Source organism: Muntiacus reevesi, chromosome 5 (assembly GCF_963930625.1).
Source record: "Muntiacus reevesi chromosome 5, mMunRee1.1, whole genome shotgun sequence".
NCBI lineage: Eukaryota > Metazoa > Chordata > Mammalia > Artiodactyla > Cervidae > Muntiacus > Muntiacus reevesi.
In genome coordinates this window covers 120,692,233-120,718,563 of record NC_089253.1, presented here as the reverse complement: position 1 = coordinate 120,718,563, position 26,331 = coordinate 120,692,233, and the positions used below count along the sequence as shown (strand labels likewise).

Genomic DNA, 26,331 nt, shown 5'->3' with positions numbered 1-26,331 from the left:
TATAATGTTAAAATATAGGGAATACAAATAATTTGAAAGTATTCTAATTTCTTAAGTCTATTCATTCAAACCACGTAGACTGATTATAGCCAGCATTTTTATTTATTCTCATTTTTTCTTTATCCATTCCTGCCTACCCAGACAATTAAATACATGTACTATTGTAACCTAATAATTCTCGCTTAAAACTGTAGTTATCTTTTTGTTTGTGTATATTGCCTCTTGACTGCATTAGAAGTACCACACTAAGATTTGTGTAAGTTTCAGAGTCTTCCACTGATTTGTAGAAGACGGTGTATTCAGTCCTTTAAGGCGTATGTATGGCCTGATGAATGGCTAGAGTCGCCTTAGAGACTTACCAATACTTGCTAATGCTTGCTACAAACATAAGGGGTGAGAGCGTTTGTATTTTTATGAAATGATAATGATGCAAAGAAAGAGATTATCCAAATAACTCCACTTCCTCTGAAATAAGGTTGACTGAGAAAGCCTTGAAGTTGTAAATTTCAGACAATGAGAAGAGGGTGCGTGGAACTAAGTGCTAAAGGCGGGCGTGTTTCTGCGTGTGTTACAGGAGAGAGGGACTCAGGATGGATACGCATGGTCCTCCTAATAAAAGAAGCCTTGGCTACTCAGCTTACACATTTAAGAAACTCTGAGAACCCAGAGTTCTAATTAAAACTGTGATAAACCATCCCTGAAAGTCTAAAGACAATAACTGTAGCGGTGACTACATAGCAAACACTCATAGCCCACCTGTAAGGTTACTTCTAAGAGTCCATCCAGGGGAGCTGTGCTTGTTTCATTCACAAGTGGGATATTCAAATTTCCCTTCCTGACAGAGGACTCGAAATGATTGTATGGGCGTTTTCTGTCTATGTGAACGCTTACACTCAAATTCAATAAAGTCCCCTGTTTTAGCGTATCTTATTGGGGGGGTTCTCCATTTTAACTGGATGTTATTTTTGTTCATTCTATCTTCAGATATGATACATGCATCTGAAAGAAAAAATAATAAAGTATTAATAATAAATCTTTCCTTATCCAAGAACAGTGAAATTGCATTTAAGAAAATCTTGAATGAAATTAAATTATAAAAGAATATTAAAAGTTAATATTTATTCAGTTGTACCAGACATAGTTCTTAGCATGTGGTATGTATCATTTCTAAATGCTGGGCATTATCTCCCCAGGCTACCCATGAGGTGATGGAGGCTCAGAGAAGCAGAATAAATTTTCCAAATTCACATAATTTAGTGTTTTAAGCCAGAATATGGAAGCCAGGCTTCCCTGTCCTTCACTGTCTCCTGGAATTTGCTCAAACTCATGTCCATTGAGTCAGTGATGTCATCCAACCATCTCATCCTCTGTCACACCCTTCTCCTCTTGCCCTCAATCTTTTCCAGCATTGGGATCTTTTCCAGTGAGTCAGCTTTTTGAATCAGGTAGCCAAAGTATTGGAGCTTCAACTTCAGCATCAGTCCTTCCAATGAATATTGAGGACTGATTTTCTTTAGGAATGACTAGTTTGATCTCCTTGCAGTTCAGGGACTCACAAGAGTCTTTTCCATCACCACATTTCAAGAGCATCAATTCTTTGGCTCTCAGTCTTCTTTATGATCCAGATGTCACATCTGGACATAACTATGGAAAAACCATAGCTTTGACTACATGGACTTTTGTCAACAACGTGATGTATCAATCCTAACACCACCAGATACTCACCAAACAGCTTAAATCAAATACAGAGGTGTTCTGTGCCTCATTCTGTGCCTGTTTCTTCATTCACTGACACAGGTTGTTAATAATGCATATCTCATAAGACTACTGATAGAAATGTCGATTCCATTTCTTACTGTGCTAGGCAATGTGGCTGTGAGTATCCTTGCACAGATTCTTTTACACTTGCAAGAGTGTGTGTATAGATTAGTCTTCCAGAAATAAAGTAATGAGGTCACAGGATGTGTGTTTTTAAAATCTGAGGTTTATTCCCAAACTGCTCTTCAAAGAGTTTGCCCTACTTTACAATTTCTTTAAGAGAGTCAGAGGGACTTCCCTGATGGTCGAGTGGTTGCCTACAGACTTTCACTGCAGCCGCACAGGTTTGATCCCTGGTTGGGGGACTAAGATCCCACACGCCCCATAGCAAATAAATAACCTGGCTTACCACAGCCACTGAGCCAGAGTGCCACAGCTAGGGAACTCGTGCCAACGAAGGCCTGACGCAGCCAAAGAAACATTAAAAGAGGAAGAAGAAGAAATAGTGCAGATTTGGGAGGCTACCTGCACACCTTGCCTGTTTTTCTATTTCCCTGCTAGAACTCCCAGCCACGTGGGAGTAAAAATCCACGTGAGCAGCGGTCTGCAAAGAGTTCTTCCAGGAAAAGCCTTCAGGTTTACAAGTAGAATTTTGCATACTGATAAAGAACAACTCCCGGATCAACATTTCACAAATGGTCTCCCGAAAAAACCCTCAGATGTTTGTAACATGAAAACACTTTGTGGTGTAAGAGTATGCCTGTGGTTAAATGGGATATTCATGGAGTTTTACAATGCGCCGTGTGTTGGGGCCTCTTTAAAGTATATATATTATCGTTTTTGTTTGGTTTTTAACGTATTTATTTTTGGCTGCCCTGCTGCTGTGCGGGCTCATCTCTGGTTGCAGAGAGTAGCGGGGGCTGCTCTCCCGCCGCCTTGCACGGGCTTCTCATCGCGGGGGCTTCTCTTGCTGCAGAACAGGGGCTCTGAAGTTGCAGCCTAGGGGCTTTCGTTGTTGCTCAGCATGTGGAATCTCCCCGGATCAGGGATCGAACCCATGTGCCCTGCATCCGCAGGCACATTCTTATCCACCGTACTACCAGGGAAGTCCTGATTTACCATTTTTAAAGAAACTTTTTTCCACTCTGTTTTAAAGCAGATTAAAAAAAAAAAAAATGTTCTGTTATATACCTACACTTGTTAGACAAGTTTTCGGCTAAGTGAAATTTAAGTAAAAATTATCTTACAAAATTAGTCCAAGTTTCAGACTCTGAGAGAATATGAAGAACTCACCAACGCACGTGGGTGGCTCTGACCACCGTCCATTTCTGCACGTCAGGGTCAGGTTTCCCCGGAGCTCATAGAAAGATTGGCAGCGGTACCGGACCACCGCCCCTGGAGGGTACGCTGACAAGGGGGAGGAGGTGATGTCTCCATTGTCAATAGGCGGAGGGGGCCCACAGTATTGTGCAAACTCTGGAAGATGACATGCAAGTGTTAAAAAAAAAATCAATATTACAGTATAAATGGAATAATGCAAAGTTCCATATATCATATCTTCAATATATATTTACATGATGTCCAAGAGTCCAAATAGCTCATTATAAAATTTCTATCATGTAACCTGATAACTAGAATAGAGCTATAATGCTTTCTTTCACCCTAAAATAAAACACACGAAAAATAGGTATTAAGTATATATAAGGGCATGCATGCTCAGTCACTACAGTCGTGTCTGACTCTTGGCGACCCAATGGGGCCCGCCAGACTCCTCTGTGCATGGGATTCTCCAGGCAAGAATACTGGAGTGGGTTGCCATGCCTCCCTCCAGGGGATCTTCCTGACCCAGGGACCGAGCCCATATCTCCTGCATCGCAGGCGGATTCCTTACTGCTGAGCCACCGAGAAGCCCATATATAAGGTTATATAAGTATTAAAAGTATAAGTTATATAAGTATTAAAAACTGTTTTTACTTAAAACCTGATGGACTGGTGAGTAAACCTCTGGTCTACTTCACCTTTCCCCATAAAAACATTTAATTACAGAGTAAAGGTAAAAACAAGTAACGCCCTTCCCATTTTTATTCTCTGGGGCAACTGTTAATGTTATGCAAACATCATGTAGCTATCAGTTATGGTCATGAACTTTTAATTTTACTGAAATGACGTGTAGACATACTCCTCTGCATTTACTTTTTTAACTCCAAGTAATAGCAGAGGCCTCTTTCTTTGCCCATCATGTTTCAACTTCATGTTAAAATCGGCTGGAATAAGTTCCACGGTACTGACTGATCTCCCTACACGGTCACAAAAACTACAGATATGGAGTGACCAAATCAGACATCTGATCGCAAATAATTTGTTCTCTCTCCTGTTTCATTTGTTGTCCCTGCTCTTTTCTCAAACCACCTCCTTCATGTGGACTTTGGATTCTATACCCTTTACACCAGCAAAGGCCCTGCCCCGTGAATTGTCCTCTTTCTGCTGTGCCACCAATGTCGCCTCTGCTGAATCAGTAACCAGCTTAGAAATGCGCTGAAAAAGTCACAGCTTCATCAGGTAAAAGCAAAGTTACCACTGACTTTCAGGTAGCTAAATCCACTGTTGTTTTTTTTTTTCACCTCTATCTCCATTTACTTCCCTTCCTCCTATGTTATTATTATTAACTTTTTTTTAATTGGAAGAAAATTGCTTTACAATGTTGCGCTGGTTTCTGCCAGACGACACAAATCAGCCATGATGATACGTATATCCCCTCCTTCTGGAGCCCCCCTCCCCTCCCCCCAACCCACGGCTCTAGGTCATCACAGAGCACCAGGCTGGACTCCTTGTTAAATCCACTGTTCAATTCTCAGGCATCTTGCCCAGTTCTAAGCAGTCTTTGAAATGTTTGCTGTCCTATCAAATAACATTTTAAAATAAGGTGTTTTTTTTTTGTTTGTTTGTTTGTTTGTTTTTGGCTTATGCCACTGGCATTGCTTCTGGGACACCAGCTGCGGTGTTGTGATTTTTAAAAAGAAGCAAACATTTGGTCTGGCTCTGGAAACCCTCGGAATCTCCTAAAGATGGAAAGCAATCAAGGTGCCTTTTGTTTCACCAATGAGGCGATTTTTGGAAAGCCCTTTGATAACTCAACGATGCACTGGTTGCCAGGAGAACCACCACGTGATTAGAAGGCTGAAACTTTCAGTCCCACCCTGACCTGCAGGGAGGGCAGAGGAGCTGGAGGTCAAATCCATCACCCAAGGCCACGGATTTGATCAATGGTGCCAATGTACTGAAGCTTCCATAACCCCCGGAAAAACAGGGTCCACAGGGCTTCCTGTGGGAAGATGCGGGAGGAGCCATGCCTGGAGGGGGCATGGCGGCTCTGCACCCTCCCCCACACTTTGTCCTGAGCCTCGCTTTCCTCTGGCTGTTCCTGAGTTGTCCTCTTTGTAATACAATGGTGATCTAGTGAATAGACTGCTTCTGAGTGTGGAGAGCTGCTCCAGCAAAGTAACAGAACCCAAGGAGAGGGTCATGGAAAACTTCATCTATAGCTGGTCGGTCAGAAGCACAGGTGACGACCTGCACGTGCAACTTGCATCTGAACCAGGGCCGCAGGGAGCAGTCTTGTAAGACTGAGTCCTTAGCCTGTGAGATCTGAGGCTGCCTCTGGGTAGACAGTGTCAGAACTGAGTCAAATTGTGGGACACTTGCTTGTAGAATGAGGGGTAGCACCCCCACATTGCAGTTGGGTCCTGGAATTATCTTAGCAACCTTCCCTAGTTTATCTCCTGTCTTCTTGTCTGGCTGTTCCTCCTTGCCCACCTCTTTCTCTCTTGTTTAGATATGTAAACTCTTCATGTGTTCCCAGCCCGTCCCCAAACTTTCATATCATCTCTCCAGCAGCAATTACCAAATTCAAACCCCAGCCTTGACCACTCTCAGAATGCCCGCTCTACATCTTAACGCTGGATATTGAGTAATTCTAATTAACAGAATTAAGTTTCCAGTGAAGGTCTCAAACCTGTTTCTTCTCTGGTCACTGTTGGAGATACATCTTAGAGAAACAGTTTAAAACATGGACAGAATTGGGTAACTAGATGACAATTTCATGCTTCAGAATATTGTGTAATAAATATGGCATAAGTTTTTTTTCCTGTTCTTTAGATAAAGCGAAGATCAGAAACCTCTTTTTAAATAACATTTTTTAGAAACAAATACTGACCCACACATTGTGGTAGTGACTGCCACTGTCCACTTGTGCACACAAGTTCTTTCGCTTCCAGAAATGCATAGTTTTCTTTACAGAGAACAGTGACCTTTTCCCCTTCCTGATAATTCACTGTGGTTCGCATGTTCTGAGCATTAGGGATCTGAGGTGGAGGTGGGCACAATTGTTTCTTTTTTCCTACAAAAAAAATTGCATTATTTGATTAATAAAAGCTAAGGAAAAACAGCTCAACAAGATGACATTTCAGTATAATGGGACATCCAATGACTAACTCTCCCTCTTTTTCTCTGCATACATACATATACACATACACATACATATACATATGCATATACATATAATGTATACAATGTTGGGCTTTCCAGTGGCTCAGTGGTAAAGAATCCGCCTGTCAGTGAATGAGATTCAGGTTCAGTCCCTGGGTTGGGAAGATCCCCTGGGAGGGTATGGCATCCCACTCCAGCACTCTTGCCTGGAGAATCCCATGGACAGAGGAGCCTGATGGGCTACAGTCCATGGGGTCGCAAAGAGTCAGACACGACTTAGCACCTAAACAACAACATATCCTGTGCTATAGTAATACCTGTATTTTATGTTAACATAGTTTTTTGTTTAAAAAGCATGTCTGTATTATAATAATTGATTTAAAATTTCTCAGGTGCCTCTTTCTATCTCCTATTCATTATGCTGTCAGTACTCTTATATATATAATTTTTCAAATTAACCCTTTTAATTATTTTTCTAGCTAACCCACATGATTCAAAAAAATTATGTGCATGTAATTCAAACAAGTTAGAACAAAAAAAAAATTTAAATAGCAACAGTAATGACAGAACCAGCCAAGGCTTCCCTTGACCACCTATTCTTTTTTTTTAATTTATTTTTAAATTGAAGGATAATTTTAAAGAATTTTGTTGGTTTCTGCCAACATCAATATGAATCAGTCACAGGTATACATATGTCCCCTCTCTCTTGAACCTCCCTCTTGGGATGTGTGGAGTTAGTAACATGGAGACGTACAATACCACCTGTAAAATAGATAGCCAGTGGGAATTTGCGATATGACTCAGGGAACTCAAACCCAGGCTCTGTAACAACCTAGAGGGGTGGGGTGGGGAGGGAGATGGGAGGGAGGTTCAGCAGCCTAAACTTTGATAGCAATAAAGGATTTTCATAATCTGCATGTTCTTCTAAACAGAACAGTGCCTGCTGACGGATGTGGTTAGCATGCCTCTGTCTGACCAGGAACTGACTTTTTTTTGGTCACTGGACTTGTTCTTAGGGAAACACCTTAACGCCAGAGCACTGTGGGTCAGAGTCACAGGCCCACCTCCTGACCAAGACTCGTGGGGTGCCCTCCTTCAGCGCATCCCCAGCCCCAGGGCAGAGGCTGCTGTCTAATTGGTGCTTCTCTGCAAAAAAAAAAAAAAAAAAAAAAAAATTTATTTTACTGCACCACATAGCTTACAGGATCTTAGTTCCCCAACCAGGGGTTTGAACCTTCGCCCTCAGCAGTGAAAGTCCAGAGTCCTAACCCCTGGATCACCAGGGAAGTCCCTAAATGTCCTTACTTTAAAAAATGGTATTCTCCTATTTCCCTAAACTTGTATTTTCATCTACTTTTTGGTTGCAGAATACTTTTTTCAGACTTCCCACCATTCTTCTTGATTAGAGTAAAATTGGTTAGACAGGTCTGCTTAATCTTTTTAAGAATTAGTTTTACTTAAGGAATCAACTGTAAGTAAAATATTCTATTTCATTCACTTCCTTCTGCCTATACTTTTATTATTTCTTTCTCTTCTTCATATCTGAAAGGTATGTTTTCCCCTAGCTATATATTTATTTAATGTGTACACACACAAGTTTATTTTTTCCTAAAAAATATCCATTTAAGGCTCTGAATGTCACTCTGAAGTTTGGTTATTGTACATCTCATAGGTTTTACTGTATGTTTTATAATTATAATATACTTCTTAGTATTTTAAATATTATTCCATTAGGTTATTTGGAAGTGAATTATTTCACAAAATGAAAGATAGATGAGGAGGTCAATTTCATTATTCCTTTTAAATATTACTTCTTTGTGGTTATGAAAGGGATCTATAGGGTCTTAACACTGGGAATGTAACAGTCAACTATAGCTGGTAAATTTAAGTAAACACTCCACAGGCATATAACAAGTTATTGAAACTCTCAGAACAATATTCACTTCATAATATAAGAAAATAAAAATATGTTGAAAAATAAAATATTTGACAAAAATGAAAAATTTTAGTTGTTTTAGACAAATTATAGTTAACTTATCTTCTTAAAATCATTATTTAAATTTAATTATATATTCAAATATTTTTCTCCTTCACAATTTCTAATGCCATCATGCCCAGAAAGTTTTTATGTTTTTATTGAATTTGTTACAATATTGTTTCTGTTTTATGTTTTCTTGGCCCTGAGGTATGTGGGACCTTAGATCCTGGACTGGGTTTGGAACCCATATCCCCAGCATTGGAAAGCAAAGTCTTAACCACTGCACCACTAGGTAAGTCCCAGCCATTAGACTCTTTCGTTCGGAGTTAGTATTCCATCATGTATATTTGATACGATCTCTTTCGAAATGAGTCTTTAAGTGGTAATTTCTCTTAGTCTGTCCTACATTTCAAATTTTCTTTATTCCGTAATCATTAATGAGTATAATATTGGTATTTAGAAAAATTGGCGACCAGTTACCTTCTCTAAGCAGCTGCCAGGCTCCTCTGTCCATGGTTATGAGCAGTTTCTAACTTTACCTTCCAATTTTATGATTATATATCACAGTAAATAATTTAATTTAAAAGCATGTTAATTTTCAAGAGCATTTTTCTGGTGAAGAAGCAAAGGATCTGCAAAATCTTTCAAACCAATCTTACCTAAGCAGTCCGGTTCAGGGTCCCACTTCCCGTTGATGCAGACTGTTTGTATGTACATACTCTTCCCAGCACACTTGTAACTTACTCTGGCATTGTGATTAAATTCATACATATACGAACTTAACTGTCCTCTTACATAAAACCTTGGTTTTTCACACCTCTTAAGTTGGTTTGTTGCTGTTAAAAAAGGAAGATATCCATACACAATAAGACTATTAAATAGAAAGTAAGCAACGTTTCAATAAAATATCTGAAATGTTTATGATATCATTAAATTATGCTTGATACATTTAAGTGTCATCCTATGAAATTATTCTTCATTTCATTGCATGAGGTAGGCTGTGGTGTCAAAAAAAGTAAAAGAAAGCAAAAAACTATAACCTGTGTTTGAACGACAAAAAAATGGATCAGAAAGTCTTTTGGGAAATGAGAGTGCAAGATGGGTTGCTTAGGTCCAGGGGTTTGACTGAAGGTCAGTCCTTATGTAGCTACATTCAGCCTCATGCTTAAAGGCAAGAAAAGGTACCCACCATATCATGTTGAAGAAATATTTTCAAGGCATTCAAGTAATAAAAAGAAGTGATGCATGAATAAGTCTATAGCAGTATCGTATTAATAAAGAGAGATAAATCTGGATGTTCCTTGAGGTTCAATTATTCCCACATTTCAGAAGCTTAGCAAAGACCCAGAGTCAGAAAGTCAGCGCGTGTGCTGGGGAGAACTTCTCTGATATAACACTTGGTTGCTGTTCAGTCACCAAGTCGTGTCTGACTCTTTTCAACCCCATGGACTGCAGCACGTCAGGCCTCCCCTGTGGACCCTCAAAACACGCACTTCCAAAAGGTCTCTTGCTTGTGGAGGTGGTTTGTAGTATTACACTTCCCCTGCTTTTGTCCACAAATACATAGATTGCTATGGGACCTTCCCCTTCGTGTGTCAAAGGACAGAATAATGAGAGACGGAAGGTTCTGCTTCTTCTCTGCTAGGTCCTTTTTCTCCACTAATTCCTACTTTAAATGTACCCCAAGTGATGCTGCTGATTGGAGGTCTGTGTCCCACTTCCACATGATTGGCGACCATGAACGCATACAGTTTACACCTTCCTGGGGGTGGGAGACGGTTCCTCTCAGTGGGTCATCACGGAGGGCCAGTGACCAGGGGTCTGCCAGACTCAAAGGGGTTCAGCAGCTAACCCCGGGAGTTTTCATCCCCAGGAGTAAGGGGGCCAAGGAGATGGGGAAGGAGTAGCCCTGGGTGATCTACTTTAGAATTTGGAAGAGCAGCAACAGAGAGTCTGCCAGTCTTTAAAGTTCAAAATTAAAGACTTCGCTATACTGAGATTGCTGGAAATGGAGCAAAGTAGCCAGGATCTGACTTGGTTGGGCTTCCCTAGTGGCTTAGATGGTAAAGAATCCATCTGCAATGCAGGAGACTTGGGTTAGATCCCTGGGTGGGGAAGATCCCCTGGAGGAGGAAATGGCAACCCACTCTAGTATCCTTGCCTGGAAAATCCCATGGACAGAGGAGCCTGGTGGGCTACAGTCCATGGGGTCACAACGTGTCAGACACTACTGAGCAACTGAGTTTGTCAGGAAAAAACTTGCATTGTGGCTGAAAGTTCACAGACTGCTGGGATACAAGAGAATAAAGTAGACAGATCAAAAGAAAAACTTGGAATAAAACTTATGACTTCTCTGGAGGAAACATGTCAGCAAGCTAATCTGAAAATCTGGGATAGAGTTAAGGAAATTAGGAAAACAGGAAGAGCAGAGATCAGGCCTGGGTCCTGGTCTTTCTTTCCCTAAGAGGAGACGCCAAACACCCCAGAATGTACTATAACTCAGGCTACATAATTATAATTTGGTTCTTATTTTGAGACCACACAGAGATATTTCCCAGGCTAATGCAATGAAATAAAAAAAGATCAGATAGTAATTATTTATAGAAATGCTCAGATGCTCAGCTGTGTCCGACCCTTTGCAACCCTAACGCTATGGACTGTAGCTCTCCAGGCTCCTCTGTCCATGGGATTTCCTAGGAAGAATACTGGAGTGGCTTGCCATTTCCTTCTCCAAGGGATCATCCTGACCCAGGGATTGAACTGGCATCTCTTAAGTCACTGGCATGCAAATTCTTTACCACTAGCACCACCTTGGAAGCCCATTTATAGAAATAAAAAAATCCAAATTTATTCTGGGAAGTAATAAGGGAATTCAGCAAGGTTGCTAAAAACAAAATTGACATTAAAAATTCTGTTGTTATCTTGCATATAAAAGTATAATGCTTCAAATATATAAGGTAATAAATGGTACTCTTTACCAATAAAACCTCAAAGAGACTGGGGAAGAAACTAATGCAGAAAATGGTATTAGTGAGAAACCTATAAAACATATGTAGAAGCTTAACATAAGACCTGAATGCACAGATTGATGTATTCAGCTAAAAGGTCAAGTAAAGCTTTACAGACTCCCTATGTCTCTGAGAAAGCCTAGACTAACAGAAAGGAGGGTGCAGGGGTGTGATATAAGAAAGAAGGCTGGCACCTTCTGGACCACGGCCTAGAGGAGGAGCCTTTGCAATGCCAATCAAAAGCTATTGCAAAAGAGTTACTGACACATAATCTTAAAATGTTTTAAATCTACGCAGACTGAAGTGGTTACCAAGGCTCTGAATTAGGCACTGGGTCCATGCTCATGGGCTCGGCTATTCTGAGCCCAAATGCCTTAGATACAAGACATGGAATAAACGCTATATAATAAATGTACAGGCAGATAGCACAGTGAGGAAGCTCTATCACTCTACCGCAGTTTCAGGATGAGCCTGTGGGTAGATGAAAATGAATCAGGAAAGGTTTCACAGGTGAGAGCATTTTGAGTTGAGTCTTGAAGGTGAATACTTTTACATGTGATTAAAATGGAGAAAGACATTTCAGGAGAAGAGTAAAGAAGGAAGAGAGGCACAGAGTTTTCAGAAAACATGGCTTTGAAAGTTTGCAACTGGAAGGTTCGTGTGTAAGGGACTTACGTACCCATATATCTATTGTTATATTGCCTTGCGGAGTCACACTGTAGAGTTCTACCCTGGTTTATGTAAGACACAGTGTCCCACTGTACAGACCCACTGTCCTTTATTCAGCAAATCCTCTTCGGCTCCACCATCTCCCAACTCCTTGCCTTCCACCACTCAGGAACCATTCTTACCTGTCCGCTCAGTGCCAACCCCTGTATACCAGCTGTACTGCTATACTTTTCAAGGTACTCTGTTGTTTTCTTTAAAAAAAAAAAAAAAAAAAGGAAAGCATGGCTTTCCAGAAGCTTAAAAAACAATCTGTCTCATAGCTTCATCATGTGGTGAAGGTGGGATGATGGAGCAGAAGATAGCTGGAAAAAACAGTCTGGGATTCATCTAAAGCAGAGGTTGCATATGTTCTTGATACACAGATACTAAGTGTCTCAGTAATTCCACACAATATTCATACATCAAAGGAAATCCTTAACCATAAAGAGTTATTAAGAGCAAGCAATAAGTGTCTTATGTCCTAATAATTTAATATCTGGTGGGCACCAGAATGTGCTGGTATAAACATATTTATTGATTTTAAAAAGTTATATACAATCAAATGTAAAATGGAGAAACACATACTCACCAACACACTTAGGAAGCTCGGTCCATATTCCATCAATACATGCAATTGTAGCATTTCCAATCATTGTATATGCACTTCTGCAGCTGAACACCACTGAAACTCCATGTCGATAGGGAGGGACAGAGGGCTGGCTATAGCCATTCTCAAGCTGAGGTATAAATCTACATGCTTTCCCCGGTTCTAAGAAAATGTCATGAAAAATATGCTTATCTTTAAAATATTTTATCTTTTTACATATGTATTTATACATACAGACAAAGTAAAAGTAACTGTCCTGTTTAAAAATGAGTATCTATTTACCAACACACGTGGGCAAGGTTGTCCATTCTCCATCCATACATTGTATTTTCTTAGGCCCCTTCATTACAAAATTAGGGTTGCAATCATATTCCACCATTTCATTGTGTTCGTATTTTTCTTGTTTTTTGTGTTTCATTTTTCCATTGGGCAGTTGAGGAGGTTGACCACATGATCTCACTTGCCCTAACACAAAATAAACCGTGTAAATAATGTTTAAATAGTCTTAAATACTGCAAATTATGCAGTTCGATTTTGTTTGATCCAGAACTAAATTACATTTATACTATATTCTTATTTTTTTCAGGTTTGTTTTTACACTGTATATAGGGTACTGACTATTCTCTTTCTCAAATTTTGACTTTTTAGTAAGAATAATTCTGAACAAATTAAAGAAGAAAAATGCATAATGAAAACATATACTGATCACCTAGATAAAGAAATATTACATTTTGCACAGTTTGCTGTGATTAATTGTTTGTGAAGTAATTTGAAATAAATGATAGACAGTGAGATTTTACTTCTAAATTCTTCAGAATCCCTATAAAAGAAATAAGGACATTTACTTACATTTATAAAATATCTTATTACACTTCTTCAAACTAGCAGTAATTTTTAATATAATCTTATATTCTTTTTATATCCAAATATCCTGGTTGTCCTCAAATCCCAATATATTGCAAGTTATTTATTATAGAAGCAGGTTATTACATAAATAAATATCAGGCATGTGGTATGATATACACATATAATTTATGACATAATATTTATAAACACCTGGGCTTCCAGGTGGCTCAGTGGTAAAAAATTTGCCTGCCAAGTAGACGTGGGTTTGATCTCTGGGTCAGGAAGATTCTCCTGGAGAAGGAAATGACAAGTCACTCCAGTATTCCTGCCTGGGGAATCCCATGAACATAGGAGCCTGGCGGGCTACAGTCCAAGGGGTCGCAAAGAGTCAGACACAATTTAGTGACTAAACAGCAGCATAAACACTTAAAATAATTTGATCAAAAACTTGATGAAAATAATGTCATCTGAAGCAAGTCACAAATTGTCATTGTTTTATATCTAGTAAACCATTTTTACAATGATTTGATTATTCTCTTAATAAAAATGTAACAAGGACCATGCAATATTTTTTAAATTATATTTTTAACAAGACTAAGGAGAAAAAACACTAGCACTTCTTAACCTCATCTACAGTATTTTTGTCTTTAAAACCCCTTCATATATTTCAAAACACGAGGTAGAATTACCCCTTGACAAAAATAATTTAAATAAGCTGTGCAACTCAATTACTATGGTCTATCACCCCTCCTACTCCTGCATTTTTTGCTGTTTGTCAGATTATAAATACAAGAGCCAATAAAATACACGTATTTAATATAAAAATCTAATTCTTATTTCATCAATCCTGAAATAAACATTGACCTTTGCATGTTGGAAAATTAGGTGACCATCCGAATTGGTAGCATTGAACCGAATCCGGCCCAACTCTTTTAAGTCTTTGTCTGCAGGAAAATTTCAGCACATCTCCAACTTTGTATTTTTCTTGCTTTGGATTAGCATCTACGTTTGCTTCTAAAAATGGAAGATGACATTCTATTTCTAAAAGTAGAAATAAAGTAAATGAATATATGTGAAATAATCATTGCAAAAACGAAGTTAACATTTTCTATGTAAAAATAAGATTCAGGGGGCTTCACATACAGAGCAGTATATATTCTTGCCTTTTAAAAGATTTATATTCAACAAGTATGTGTAAAACCCTTTAGAAAAACTAGTCAGTTGAACACCCAGGTAAAAGTTTGTATAAGAGTCTCTTCAGGATTGTTATAGACAAGTTTTGAGAAGTTACTTATAAATTATTAATATTTACTTTGTTTAGTTAACAATAAAAACTTAACTTTTATGATTTATTTATAGAATAGGAATAGTGTTCACAAAATACATGAAAATCCAATCTTTTGAGAAATAAAAATTAAAATACAACATATTTCACTACACTTTCATATAAAAGATGATAATTATGTTTAAAAAATAGATAGCTAGAGTGCCTGAATAAAACATATCTAATACATGTTAAGCAGGAGGGAACATTAAAATGCAATTCATAATTTTATAAATAAGGAACTAAATATCAAAACTTTTTCAAAAACACATGGCTAAGTTGCCTCTAGGTTTTCTGAATCTTTCCATTACATCCTGTATAACGTAAAATATTATATCACTTGTTAAATATTAACAGAAACCTCAATTCAATAAAGCCAGGAGACCAAAAGTTTCTCATGCTCCATGAAGATAGCAGAGCCCATCAGGAAGAAGAAAGGCTCTTCTTTCCTGCAAGGACTCAGCCAATGAAAAGCCACAGTCTACACAGCCCTCTTGCTTCCTTTTCTTCTCTATCAAAAAAAATTCTCCTTCTCTTGCCATGCAGGGACTTGTATGTGACTCTTCATGGTTGCAGACCCCAAGGTGAAATTCTCTGCTGATCCCAAATAAACTCATTGATGGAAAAATAACTGATGTCCATTTATTTCAGGTCAACATACTATGTATATAAAAACTAAAACATTGTGAATACCTTCTGACTCAATTAGAAATGGATATATAAATAAATATATGTATGTGTCTTTCTCTTTTAACCTTCTGTTATAAATGGTTCATTGGTAGCTCAGAGGTTAAAGCATCTGCCCGCAATGCGGGAGACCTGGGTTCGATCCCTGGGTCGGGAAGATCCCCTGGAGAAGGAAATGGCAACCCACTCCAGTATTCTTGCCTGAAGAATCCCATGGACGGAGGAGCCTGGTGGGCTATAGTCCACGGGGTCACAAAGAGTTGGACATGACTAAGCAACTTCACTTCACTATAAGATTCTACATTGAAATTCACATGTGAAAACATAAATGACAATCAAGACAAAATAAGCACTCTCAATAGATCAGGCACACATCAAAAGAGTACAGTGGAATATTTTCTAATTAAATAATCTCAGAAATATTATTTACTCTACTCAGTTTCATGTATTGTTATTGGCCATTTAATGGTTTAATAACAGCATATCCATGCATATCCCCCTGGAATTTGGCTCACTCAGCTTCTATAAGATTTGAAGCCTTGTATCTCTGTATTTTATTCCAATATTTGCTCGACAGTTCTTTACCAGTTGTTAACGTTATTTCTCTTATCCAGTTGTTAAAAAAAGTTCTTTTGAAAATAATTGATCTTGGATGATATAGGATTTTCCACCTAGTTTATTCATGTATAGTTCTTGTATGGTGTTGTAGACAGTACAATAGCCACCAAATATGTCTATCTTCTAATCCATGATATCTGCAGATGTGTTACTTACATAGAAAATGTACTCTGCAGATGTAATTAAGTTAAAGACCTTGAGATGGACAGGTTGTTCCAAATTAACTGTGTGGTGGTGGGTCCAGTGCAATTACAAGGGTCTTTATAAGAGAGAGGAGAGTCAGAATCAAAGTAGAAAATATGACAACAGAGGCAGAGGCTGAAGCGATTTGAGGAAGTGGCCATGAGCCCCAAAATGCAAATGACTTGGAGAAGTGGAGAGGGACTTTTTCCAGAAGGAACTTTGATTTGACACCTTGATTTCAGGATTTGGACCTCCAAAACTCTAAGATGATCCGTTTGTGGGTGGCATACAAGCACCCTTATTTTGAGCGGGTGATGTGCTTGTCAGTGATCTGTTATTCAATAACTGGTATTCAACTTTGTCTTCTTTAAGCTACATGGAAACGCTTTGAATTCTGATAGTTGCTACTTAGGAAACATCTTTCTAGAAAAGTGAAAGTCGCGCAGTCCGAGTCCGACTCTTGGCGACCCTGTGGACTATACACAGTCCATGGAATTCTCCGGGCCAGGATACTGGAATGGGTAGCCTTCCCCTCTCCAGCAGACATCCCAACCCAGAGATTGAACCCAGGTCTCCTGCACTGCAGGCAGATTCTTTCCCAGCTGAGCCAACAGAGAAGGCCAAGAATCCTGGAGTGGGTGGCCTATCCCTTCTCCAGCGGATCTTCCCGACCCAGGAATTGAACGGGGCTCTCCTGCATTGCAGGCGGATTCTTTACCAACTGGGCTATCAGGGAAACTCTTTCTAGAAAGCCTACTAAAAAGAAACCTATCCATTTTTTTTAAATTATTTTCTAGAGAAGCAAGTACTTACCACGGCATATGGGCAAATGGGACCAGCCGTCTTCACCACACACTATGGAGCCTGTGCTGCGTCCGTCTTGGTTTTCATACCCGGCGTGGCATTCATAGTCCAGCCTGTCGTTGAGCTGAAACCACGTGACATCACTCTTGACTCTGGCATTCACCAATGCCGGCCTGTCACAGGACTCTGGGGCAAATTAAAAATCAAAATTTTATTTCTACTTCCAAGCACACAACAAGCCAACACTGATCTTTAATGATCATTATGTTCTGATAAATAAATGACCTTATAGAAAATGCCAGTAATAATAATTTAATAAAAATTGGTTTTAGTTGCATTTTCCTTATGTATCTATTCCTGGATAAGTTTTTGTTTAAAATATATATTATATATTTTATATTATATCTATATATTTCAATATAAATACATTTATATTGTATAAATATATAACTAATATATAATGGTTATAATATATTATACATTATTGTATATTATATAATTATTATATATAATTAAATTATGTTATTGTATACTATTACATATTATATAGTAAATATATATATATGGGCTTCCCAGGAGGTGCTAGCAGCAAAGAACCTGTCTGCTGATATTGGAGACTAAGAAACGCAGGTTCGATTCCTGGGTCAGGAAGATCCCCTGGAAGAGGGCATGGCAACCCACTCCTGTACCCCGCCAGGTTCCTCTGTCCATGGGATTCTCCAGGCAAGAATACTGGAGTGGGTTGACATTTCCTTCTCCAGGGATTCTTCCTGACCCAGGGATCAAACTCAGGTCTCCTGACTTGCAGGCAGATTCTTTACCGTCTGAGCCACCAAGGAAGCCCCATAGAACTTCAAATTCTACCAAATTTAAGGTTTTCTCTTATGCCTGTTAACTTGATTATAGAGTACCGATTTATCATTTTTTATCCCTAAGAAAAACTGTAAAAGTCAGAAATCCATTGTTAGTGTAAGTTTCCCAGAAACCAGAACCTGAAACCTACCCATACCTCTCAAATATTCACAGATTACAAAAATTTCTAGACCTGTTCCTTCTCTGAGCATCAGATCATGGATTCAAAAGAGCTCAGTATTAGTGTCCTTGGACCAGTACACTGGGGATGCAGCTTATTCCTCAGACTCACGACTTGTATTAAAAGGAACAAGAAATCAACTACAGGAGACTGAGAATTTGAAGATGGAGAAGGATAAATGCACAAAGATCTCAGTCTCAAACAAATTCAGCTGTGCCTGAAAGCCTGTAATGGCGTAGGATTGGCAACCCACTGTAATATTTTTGCCTGGAAAATCCTAGGGACAGAGGAGCCTGGAGGGCTACAGCCCATAGGGTTGTAGACAGTCGGACATGACTGAGCATGCAGGCACAAAGCTTTGGAAATCTAATTAGGTTTTTCTTTTTTTTTTTTTTACCCATTTTCAAAATAATGACATTTCTTCTAGGGAAAAAAAATAGACTTAGGAGAAAGATTATCTCCTTTGAAGACATGGAAAAACATAACTAAAGAAGTTAAATCAATGATGCCATCTAATCTCTGAAGAAGCAACAAAAAAAAAAGGTTGAAGTAAACTTCCATGTTGCGGGTTCAGAAAGATGCATAGTAAAGCGTAAAATTACTTACTAATACAAGTGGGTTGACTTGACCATCCACCTTGCAAACACTGAACAGTCCCTGACGTTTTTCCATCTGCTGTTGTATATCCTGGTTTACACTTATATTGTGTTTCTTTATTTACAGAATAAGCATATTCTGACTCAGACAAAAACCCATTGGCAACTACAATATCTGTTTTTAAACACTTTTCTGAAAAAAAAGGAAAATATAAAAATTTATTTAATTTTTTCATAATAAATCAATGAATATGACTACAAAAAGAAAGAACATAAGCCATCTTTCAGGAAAACCACAGCCTAGAATTATTCTTGCAATCCACATTTTTAGTCTATTAAATCCTCAAAGAAAATATTTTGGGAAACTATATAAAATATTTTACATAGAATAAGGCACATTAAAATTAAATGTGTTGCTCTAGAAAAAGTGAGGAAAGAACTCTGGCCGGAGAATTTTGGTATGCCCAAGAGAAATCCAATTCAGTTATTTAATAATTTCCTATAAAGAATTATAAATGATTTGCAATAAACTGAGCCCTTTGCTTAGGTGTCTACACTGGTGTGGACTTCATCAGTTTACAGTACTCAAACGGAGCTGTCAGGCTTTGAAATTCAATTCTTGGACTTTGGTTGCCATCACCCCATTAAATGGGCTACAAAAACATTTGTACCATAAGTGAAGCTTATACAACATGAACTCTGTTTGATCACTGGACATTTCAGATATGTCAATAGATTTGTTCTTTTATTTTATTTTTTTGGCAAATACTGGTCGTGTTTAAGCCCTCTGTAATTGTAAGAAACCATGGCCTCACTGTTTACTGAAACACTGTTGTCATTCAAACTGTTTTAGAAAGAGTCTGTCTCCTAAAAGGTTAAATTTAAATATTGAAGATGTGGAAGGATTTTGAAAGCATAATTGCTTTTTTAAAAAGCATCCCGGAAGACTCCACTTCCTGGTAAGATGAAGTAGCTGGTATCAGCGTTTCGTCCCACTGGTTAAAAAGCTAGAAAACTGGACAAAACGTATTTCCAGGAAGCTGGAAACTAGGCAGTGTGGGTTCATGATGACCAAGAGAAGGGAGATAACAAAGTCCAAAGTCCAAAGTGGATCTTTGTGAGCCTCCCAGCTCCCAGCGGGGAGAAGGCAGGCAGAGTCCTATGGTTTTTCTGAGACGAGAAGAGGAAGATAAGGGTTTTGGAGGACCTGGTGGCTAGAATTTATCTGGCTGAGTAACAAAGAATTGGCGCTATGATGAGAAACAGTTAAAGAAGTTTTTATGTCTCCTTGAATCTCTGGCTGAATACTACACTGGAAAGATGATTATAAATTATTGTAGATTTTACATAATAGAAAGATGATTATAAATTATTATTATGATTCCAGAGATCTGGAAGATGCTGCCATGTTATAGAGTTTCCAAGGAATTGTTTTCCAGATTTTAAATCAGGGACAAACAGACATAACTCTCACAAGTACAAAATTTTTAAAACATAGAAATTGTTTATTGAATCAAGCATGTGAATTTAATATTAACACAAAAGGTTAATTATTAACAGTTGTCTTAGTTATAAGACATTTTAACTGGTATTGGACTTTTTTCTCCTTAATATTTTAGTTTTCTAGATATTTATTCTCAGCTAACATAATTTTAATGCACTGTACACAAAAAGTGGGTGTTACTTTAACATAATAAAGGTACTATCTTCAAGAGCTTATATTCTTGTTTAATATTTGTTTTTATTAAATACATTTGATTTGTGTAGGCAGGCAAACTATGTTACTTGTACATCTATTCAGAGACAGCTGTAACTAAAAAACAAATGTATAAAATAAAAACAAGTGGTGAAATCTCTATTTAAGACGTGACAATAGATTTATTTCTTTAAAAAAAAAATCACAACATGTTCCAGGATTGGAGAAGATGGCATTCCACTTACTGGTGGAGACACATTCAGGAGGGGAGGACCAGCCCGCTTCAGCACAGGTAATGCTGCCTTGGTTATCCGGGAGGCTGTAGCCCTTATTGCAGGTAATTCGAACAGTGTCGCCTTCTAGGTGTGTTTGTCCCGAAGATGCAGAATGACCGTTCTCCACAAAAGGAAAGAAACACACTCCTAAGGACCAAAAGTTGTTTAATGTACCAGATGGAAGTGGTAAAACAATAGCAAAATACACTTGCATTTTACAAGATTTTTTAATGGAAAGCTTTGAAAGCTAAAATTAAGTATGAAAATAAAATTTAAAAGAAGTTAGGTTTTGCTGCTGTATTGACGAAATATATACTTTTCATACATGTTTCATACACAAAAGGAAGTTAACATTTCACTCCATTGTTCTATGGTTTTTATAATAAAATATTTTATTTTTATAAACTTTTCTAGGTATAAATAGTATTGTAATGTATGTTTCTCTCTTAATTCTCATAAATAATTTTTTATAGAAAGACCATTATTGTTACCTTTGTTGGCTCATTTATTCTGCGCCCCCTGACATTGTTTTTCTGTTTTAGTACACTTGTTGCCTCCTGAGTATGCTCTTCACATTTATTGAAGGATTAATATAGACATAATTTTAGGCACAAAAAAAGTAATCTCTGGAGAATGTAAAAGTGTAGATGGTAAATCTTATGTGACCCTTTCAATATTCAAGAGAATGATACATTTCAAAAGAGAATGGATGTGTACAAAGACTTTTTTTAAGGAAAAAATTATGACCAGGCTGATAAATGAATATTAGGACATAAATATTAGGAGTGAAATATATTAATGATCAGTTTAAAAACTTATAGCATGAAAGAAAGTTCATGTATTTATTCTTCATTTGGTTTTCAAAAAAGGCTTCTCAAAACATGAATGACCACATCTCTCATCTTTGCTGGCCCCTCTAGTCCTGATCCCTGTGACTATCTGTCAAGAACTTGTGACCCCACCTGCCACATCCTTCTCCACTCCCCGGACAATTCATCCACATCAGGCATTTACTCACTGAGACATTTTGGTGTTGGTGACCATCCTCCCTCTGTGCATGTTATGGGAGTCCAAAATAATTTTGAAGGAGACATAAAATTGTATTCACAGGAATAATAGAAAGTTTTCCCAGGAGAAACTGGGAAAGATGCCTTGTATTTCTTTTCATTGTATAGAATTCCATGGTTTATTTTTGGAAAATCACAATGTCTCACTGTGAAAAATAAAACAAAACTGAGGAATTAAATATGAATCTACATTTATGAATCATTAAATTGTATTTTAGTCATCTTATCAATACTTTTTTTCTTTCATCTAGCTTAAATTCCTTTCGCTTAATGCCTTCCAGTGTCCTAATTAGTTAAGAACAAAGAAAGATCTCTAATGATGAGTACAGGTGCTAGTGGTAAAGAACCCGTCTATCAATGCCGGAAACATAAAAGACTCAGGTTCTATCCCTGGGTCAGGAAGAGCCCCTGGAGGAGGAAATGGCAACCCACTCCGGTATTCTTGTCTGGAGAATCCCATGGACAGAGGAACCTGGCGGGCTACATACAGTCCATGGGGTCGCAAAGAGTGATTTAGCACACAGCACATTGTCAATGAAGGTAAAATGTAGATGTTAGAGTCATGTGAAATATAATGTCCTTGGCAATATCTTCAAGAAGAAAATTTCCCACAGGTGAAGAGCCAAGCAGAGTGGGACAGCACTAAGTCCTCACTGGTGTACAGGACGTGCTGGCATCTCCACTCACCTCCTTTCTCTGCTCTGAATCCTAGTCCTAGGTAACTCCACCTGAAGTCTCTGTCTTGTCTGTATTGTCCTGATACATTGAAGATGAAGTGGTTTGTGTTCTTTTTTTCCTTCTTTTTATTTGGAAAAAGAAAAAAGCAACTTACAGAAACTCAGCTCACAAATTAGTTAACCAGGGAAATTTCCCCTTTCCACTTATCTAGAGGTGATTTTCAATGTTGCACAATATTTGCAGCTAGTAATTCCCATAGTATTTCACCTGTGAAACCTGAAGTTGCTTATCTAAGAGTCTAAAATTTCACATTAGATGGTTTCTGAGGGAAAAAACCCTCACACACTGATAGTGAAAGTGAAAGTGTTAGTCACTCAGCGTGCCCAACTCTTTGCGAGCCCATAGGACTGTAGCCCGCCAGGTTCCTCTCTCCATTGGAATCTCCAGGCAAGAATACTGGACTGAGTTGCCATTTCCTTCTCCAGTGGATCTTCCCAACCCAGGGATGGAACCCAGATCTCCTGCATTACAGTCAGATTCTTTACCATCTGAGCCAGCAGGGAAGCCTTCACTTATCTCCCATAATTCTTTTATAGGTATTCCTTGTCTGCCTGTCAAACTACAGTATTCAATTTCCATGCATTTTTACCTACATATTCTTTGCTATGCAGAATAGCCTTGCTTCCATCCTCCAAACACCTCCTGTTTTACCCACCCTTCAAAGCTCATTCTTCAACGTTTAGCAAATACTCTTGTGGATCAGCATTGGCACTAACTCAGTAACTGTTCTTCATAGATCTCCTTTACCCAGTCACCCACTCCGAAAGGAGAAAATGATTTCTCAAGGCTCGGCATTCTTTTAACACCTTGTGAGTTCTTTTCCTACGAGATACACATACACACACACAATCTTGCAATCTATTTACTTATTTGTATGCTTTGCTTTCCTCATGTAAGTACCTGAGGACCCTGGGCGTTGTAGCGAGACACGGAGTCTTCATTTTCTTTCGAACTTGCTGCTGCACAGTGTAGTGTTTGGTAAATATTTTACTACTGAAAGCGTGAAGAATGTTGAATTATGCAAGTGTTACTTTAGAGTGGTTCCTTTGCACTCCGGCCAGTCTTTCAATAGGCAAATGAACAGCTGGTGCTGCTGTTCAGTTGCTAAGTCATGTCTGACTCTGCGATCCCATGGATTCCCTGTCCTTCACTATCTCCCAGAGTTTGCTCACACTCACATCCATTGAGTTGGTGATGCTATCTAACCATCTCATCCTCTGTCGCCTCCTTCTTCTCCAGCCTTCAATCTTTCCCGCCTTAGGGTCTTTTCCAAGGAGTGATCTCTTCACATCAGGTGGCCAAATTTTGGAGCTTCAGCTTCAGCATCAGTCCTTCCAATGAATATTCGGGGTTGATTTCCTTTAAGATGGACTGATTTGATCTCTTTACAGTCCAAGAGACTCTCAAGAGTCTTCTCCAGCCCCACACAAACTCCTGAATCACTTAACTGTACAGCAGTCCCCAACCTTTTTGGCACCAGGAACTGCTTTTGTGGAAGACAATTTTTCCATGGCTGGGGGTGATGGGTGATGATCTGGGAATGATTCAAGTGCATTACACTTATTATGCACTTTATTCCTATTATTATTGCACCAGCTCTACCTGAGACCATCAAGCATTAGATCCTGGAGACTGGGGACTCCTGACTTAGTATCTATACAACTTTTGATAGAGCGTCTCTAAAAGTTCTACGGGAGACTAGATTGAAGCTTGAACATCTTTTCACATTTTTTTACACAATGTTGTCGTTGTGCAGTCACTAAGTCATGTCCAACTCTTTGCAACCCCATGGACTATAGCCTGCCAGGCTCTTCTGGCCATGGGATTTCCCAGGCAGGAATACTGGAGTGGGTTGCCATTTCCTTCTCCAGGAGATCTTCTCAATGCAGGGACTGAACTGCATCTTCTACTTGGCAGACAGGCTCTTTATGACAGAGCCACCTGGGAAGCCCCTCAGATTTCAAGTTGTCAAAATTCTACATATGACTATATTTTATACTCATCTTCCTCTGCTTCCCCCCCCCCCCAATTTAGAAATCCCCTCTTAATGTCCATTCTCGATAGTATTCAAAACAATATATACCAGTCACATAGGTTAAAAAGAATCAAATACACCCATACATACAGTTTTTAAATGAGGATGTTGTAAAGGTCTAATCCTTACTTTAGGCTAACCAGAGAAGTTGGCATTTTTAAACGACTAAGCAATATTTGTTATTGGAGAAAAATACTTTTTTCCCATTAGCTAACTATAGTTCTCTGATTATAATTCTGTGAAAAATGTATAAACAAACTAGGGTAATTTCCAAGTCTGTAGAAATAATGTTTTGCAACTTTTATCATGGTGGATCATGAAAGGAGGGAATTTTATAGTTCTTATTTTTTCTTATGTTAGGACTGAAGAGATTTTCCCAAAGAGAACAACTATGTGCAAAAATTAGCATCAAAAGAGCAAAATAAATACTTTCTGAAAATCAAATTGTAAAGCTCATGACTAAAATCCCATTTCCACATACAGTTTAATCAGTTACCCTAGATCTTGTAGGATATTCCATTTGCAATTACTGAGATGTGATGGATTTTATTTCAACACAAAACAAGATGTGACATTTTTAAAAATACTATGAGACATAGTGTTTTGTATTAAAGGAGAAGTGGTGTACAATATTTTTTTTTCATTTTAAACCTTGCTGAAAAGCTCAGAAGAAGCAAATAATTTATTGGTATCTCACTAGTTTTACTACATATGAAAATAAGGATATGCTCTATAGTTTCATTAAAAGAGATGACACTAATTCAAAAAGATAAATGCACCTTAAACTTCATAGCAATACTATTTATAATAGCCAAGACTTGAAAGCAACCTAAGTGTCCACAGATAAATGAATGGGTAAAGAAGATGTGGTGTTTGTATATACCATGGGGTATTACTCATCTGTAAAAAAGAGGAAATCTTGCCATTTGTGACAATGTGGATGGACTGGAGAGCATTCTGCTAACTGAAATAAGTCAGACAGAGAAAGACAAAACTGTATGACCCCACTTACATGTGAGGATTTCAAAATCTAGAAAGCAAAACAAAGAAACAAGACAAAACAAAAACAGACTCATCATAGAGAGAACAGATGGGTGGTTGCCAGAGATGAGGAAGGTGGAGAGTGGGCAGGTTAAATAGGTGAAGAACATTAAGAGGAACAAACTTCCAAAATAAATAAGCCACAGCATAAAGAATAGAATTGATACTATTGTAATATCTTTGTATGGGATAAATTGTTATGAGAATTATCATACATTTCATAATGTATGCATGCAAACGCCAAATTACTTTGTAGTACACCTGAAACTAACATACTATTGTACATCAAATTATATTCTAGTAAAAAATAAAAGATTTTTCTTTGTCAAGTGATAATTAGAATGAAGTAGGAAATTCCTGAATTTATAATATTCAAACCTTAAATTTAAAAAAATCCATGAAAATTCAAACACATTGCAGGTGTCCAGATTTCATTGGTATACTTTTCCTGGTCCGTGGCATTGCAGCATTCATGCAGAATTACACTGGCGCTTCACGTTTTTACCTTCATCATATACAGATTTTTCAACATAAGATTTCTATATTTGTATTTTGTATTTGGTGGCTACTTATACTTCATAACTTAAAGATCATAGAAAAATTGTTTCATTCTATTTTCCCCTAATTGCATATTAGAAAATATTTCCATTAAAAACAAAAATGGTGGTCCTTCATTCCCAATATTTTCACCCCTGTATTCATTTAAAAATATATGTACACACAACCAACACACACATTTGAGAGAAGAACTCAATATTCAGAGCTGTTTTCAGGCTTTCAACTTACCTTGTCCCCCCACAGTAGAAATCCATAAGATTAGAAGGACATGAATTAAAAGCAACAT

At 38.1% G+C, this 26,331-nt stretch overlaps 1 protein-coding gene across 3 annotated transcripts; it reads right to left on the bottom strand.

Moving 5' to 3' along the window:
* Nucleotides 1-802: 802 nt before the first annotated feature.
* LOC136169483 (complement factor H-related protein 5-like) lies at nucleotides 803-26,331 on the bottom strand. Of its 3 annotated transcripts, XM_065937252.1 has the most exons (10): nucleotides 26,270-26,331; nucleotides 21,625-21,815; nucleotides 20,577-20,753; nucleotides 14,255-14,431; nucleotides 12,827-13,009; nucleotides 12,527-12,706; nucleotides 8,881-9,057; nucleotides 5,972-6,154; nucleotides 3,052-3,234; nucleotides 803-999 (listed from the first exon to the last, which is right to left on the bottom strand). In XM_065937252.1, exons 1-10 carry the CDS (start codon nucleotides 26,329-26,331, stop codon nucleotides 803-805), a joined length of 1,710 nt encoding a protein of 569 aa, XP_065793324.1. The 3 variants fall into 3 exon arrangements, with proteins under 3 accessions (XP_065793324.1, XP_065793325.1, XP_065793326.1); XM_065937253.1 differs by lacking the exons at nucleotides 5,972-6,154; nucleotides 8,881-9,057; nucleotides 12,527-12,706; nucleotides 12,827-13,009; nucleotides 14,255-14,431 and having other exon boundaries at nucleotides 21,625-21,819; nucleotides 26,274-26,331; XM_065937254.1 differs by lacking the exons at nucleotides 5,972-6,154; nucleotides 8,881-9,057; nucleotides 12,527-12,706; ... (1 more) ...; nucleotides 14,255-14,431; nucleotides 21,625-21,815 and having other exon boundaries at nucleotides 26,274-26,331.

Coding starts and splice junctions, on each gene's coding strand:
- LOC136169483 (XM_065937252.1), bottom strand. CDS start 26,331: ATGTTGCTTTTAATTCATGTCCTTCTAATCTTATGGATTTCTACTGTG. Junction 13,010..14,254: donor TAATTTTCCAACATGCAAAG/GTCAATGTTTAT, acceptor ATTTTGTGTTAG/GGCAAGTGAGATCATGTGGT. Junction 12,707..12,826: donor AACCTTGCCCACGTGTGTTG/GTAAATAGATAC, acceptor ACATTTTCTTAG/AACCGGGGAAAGCATGTAGA.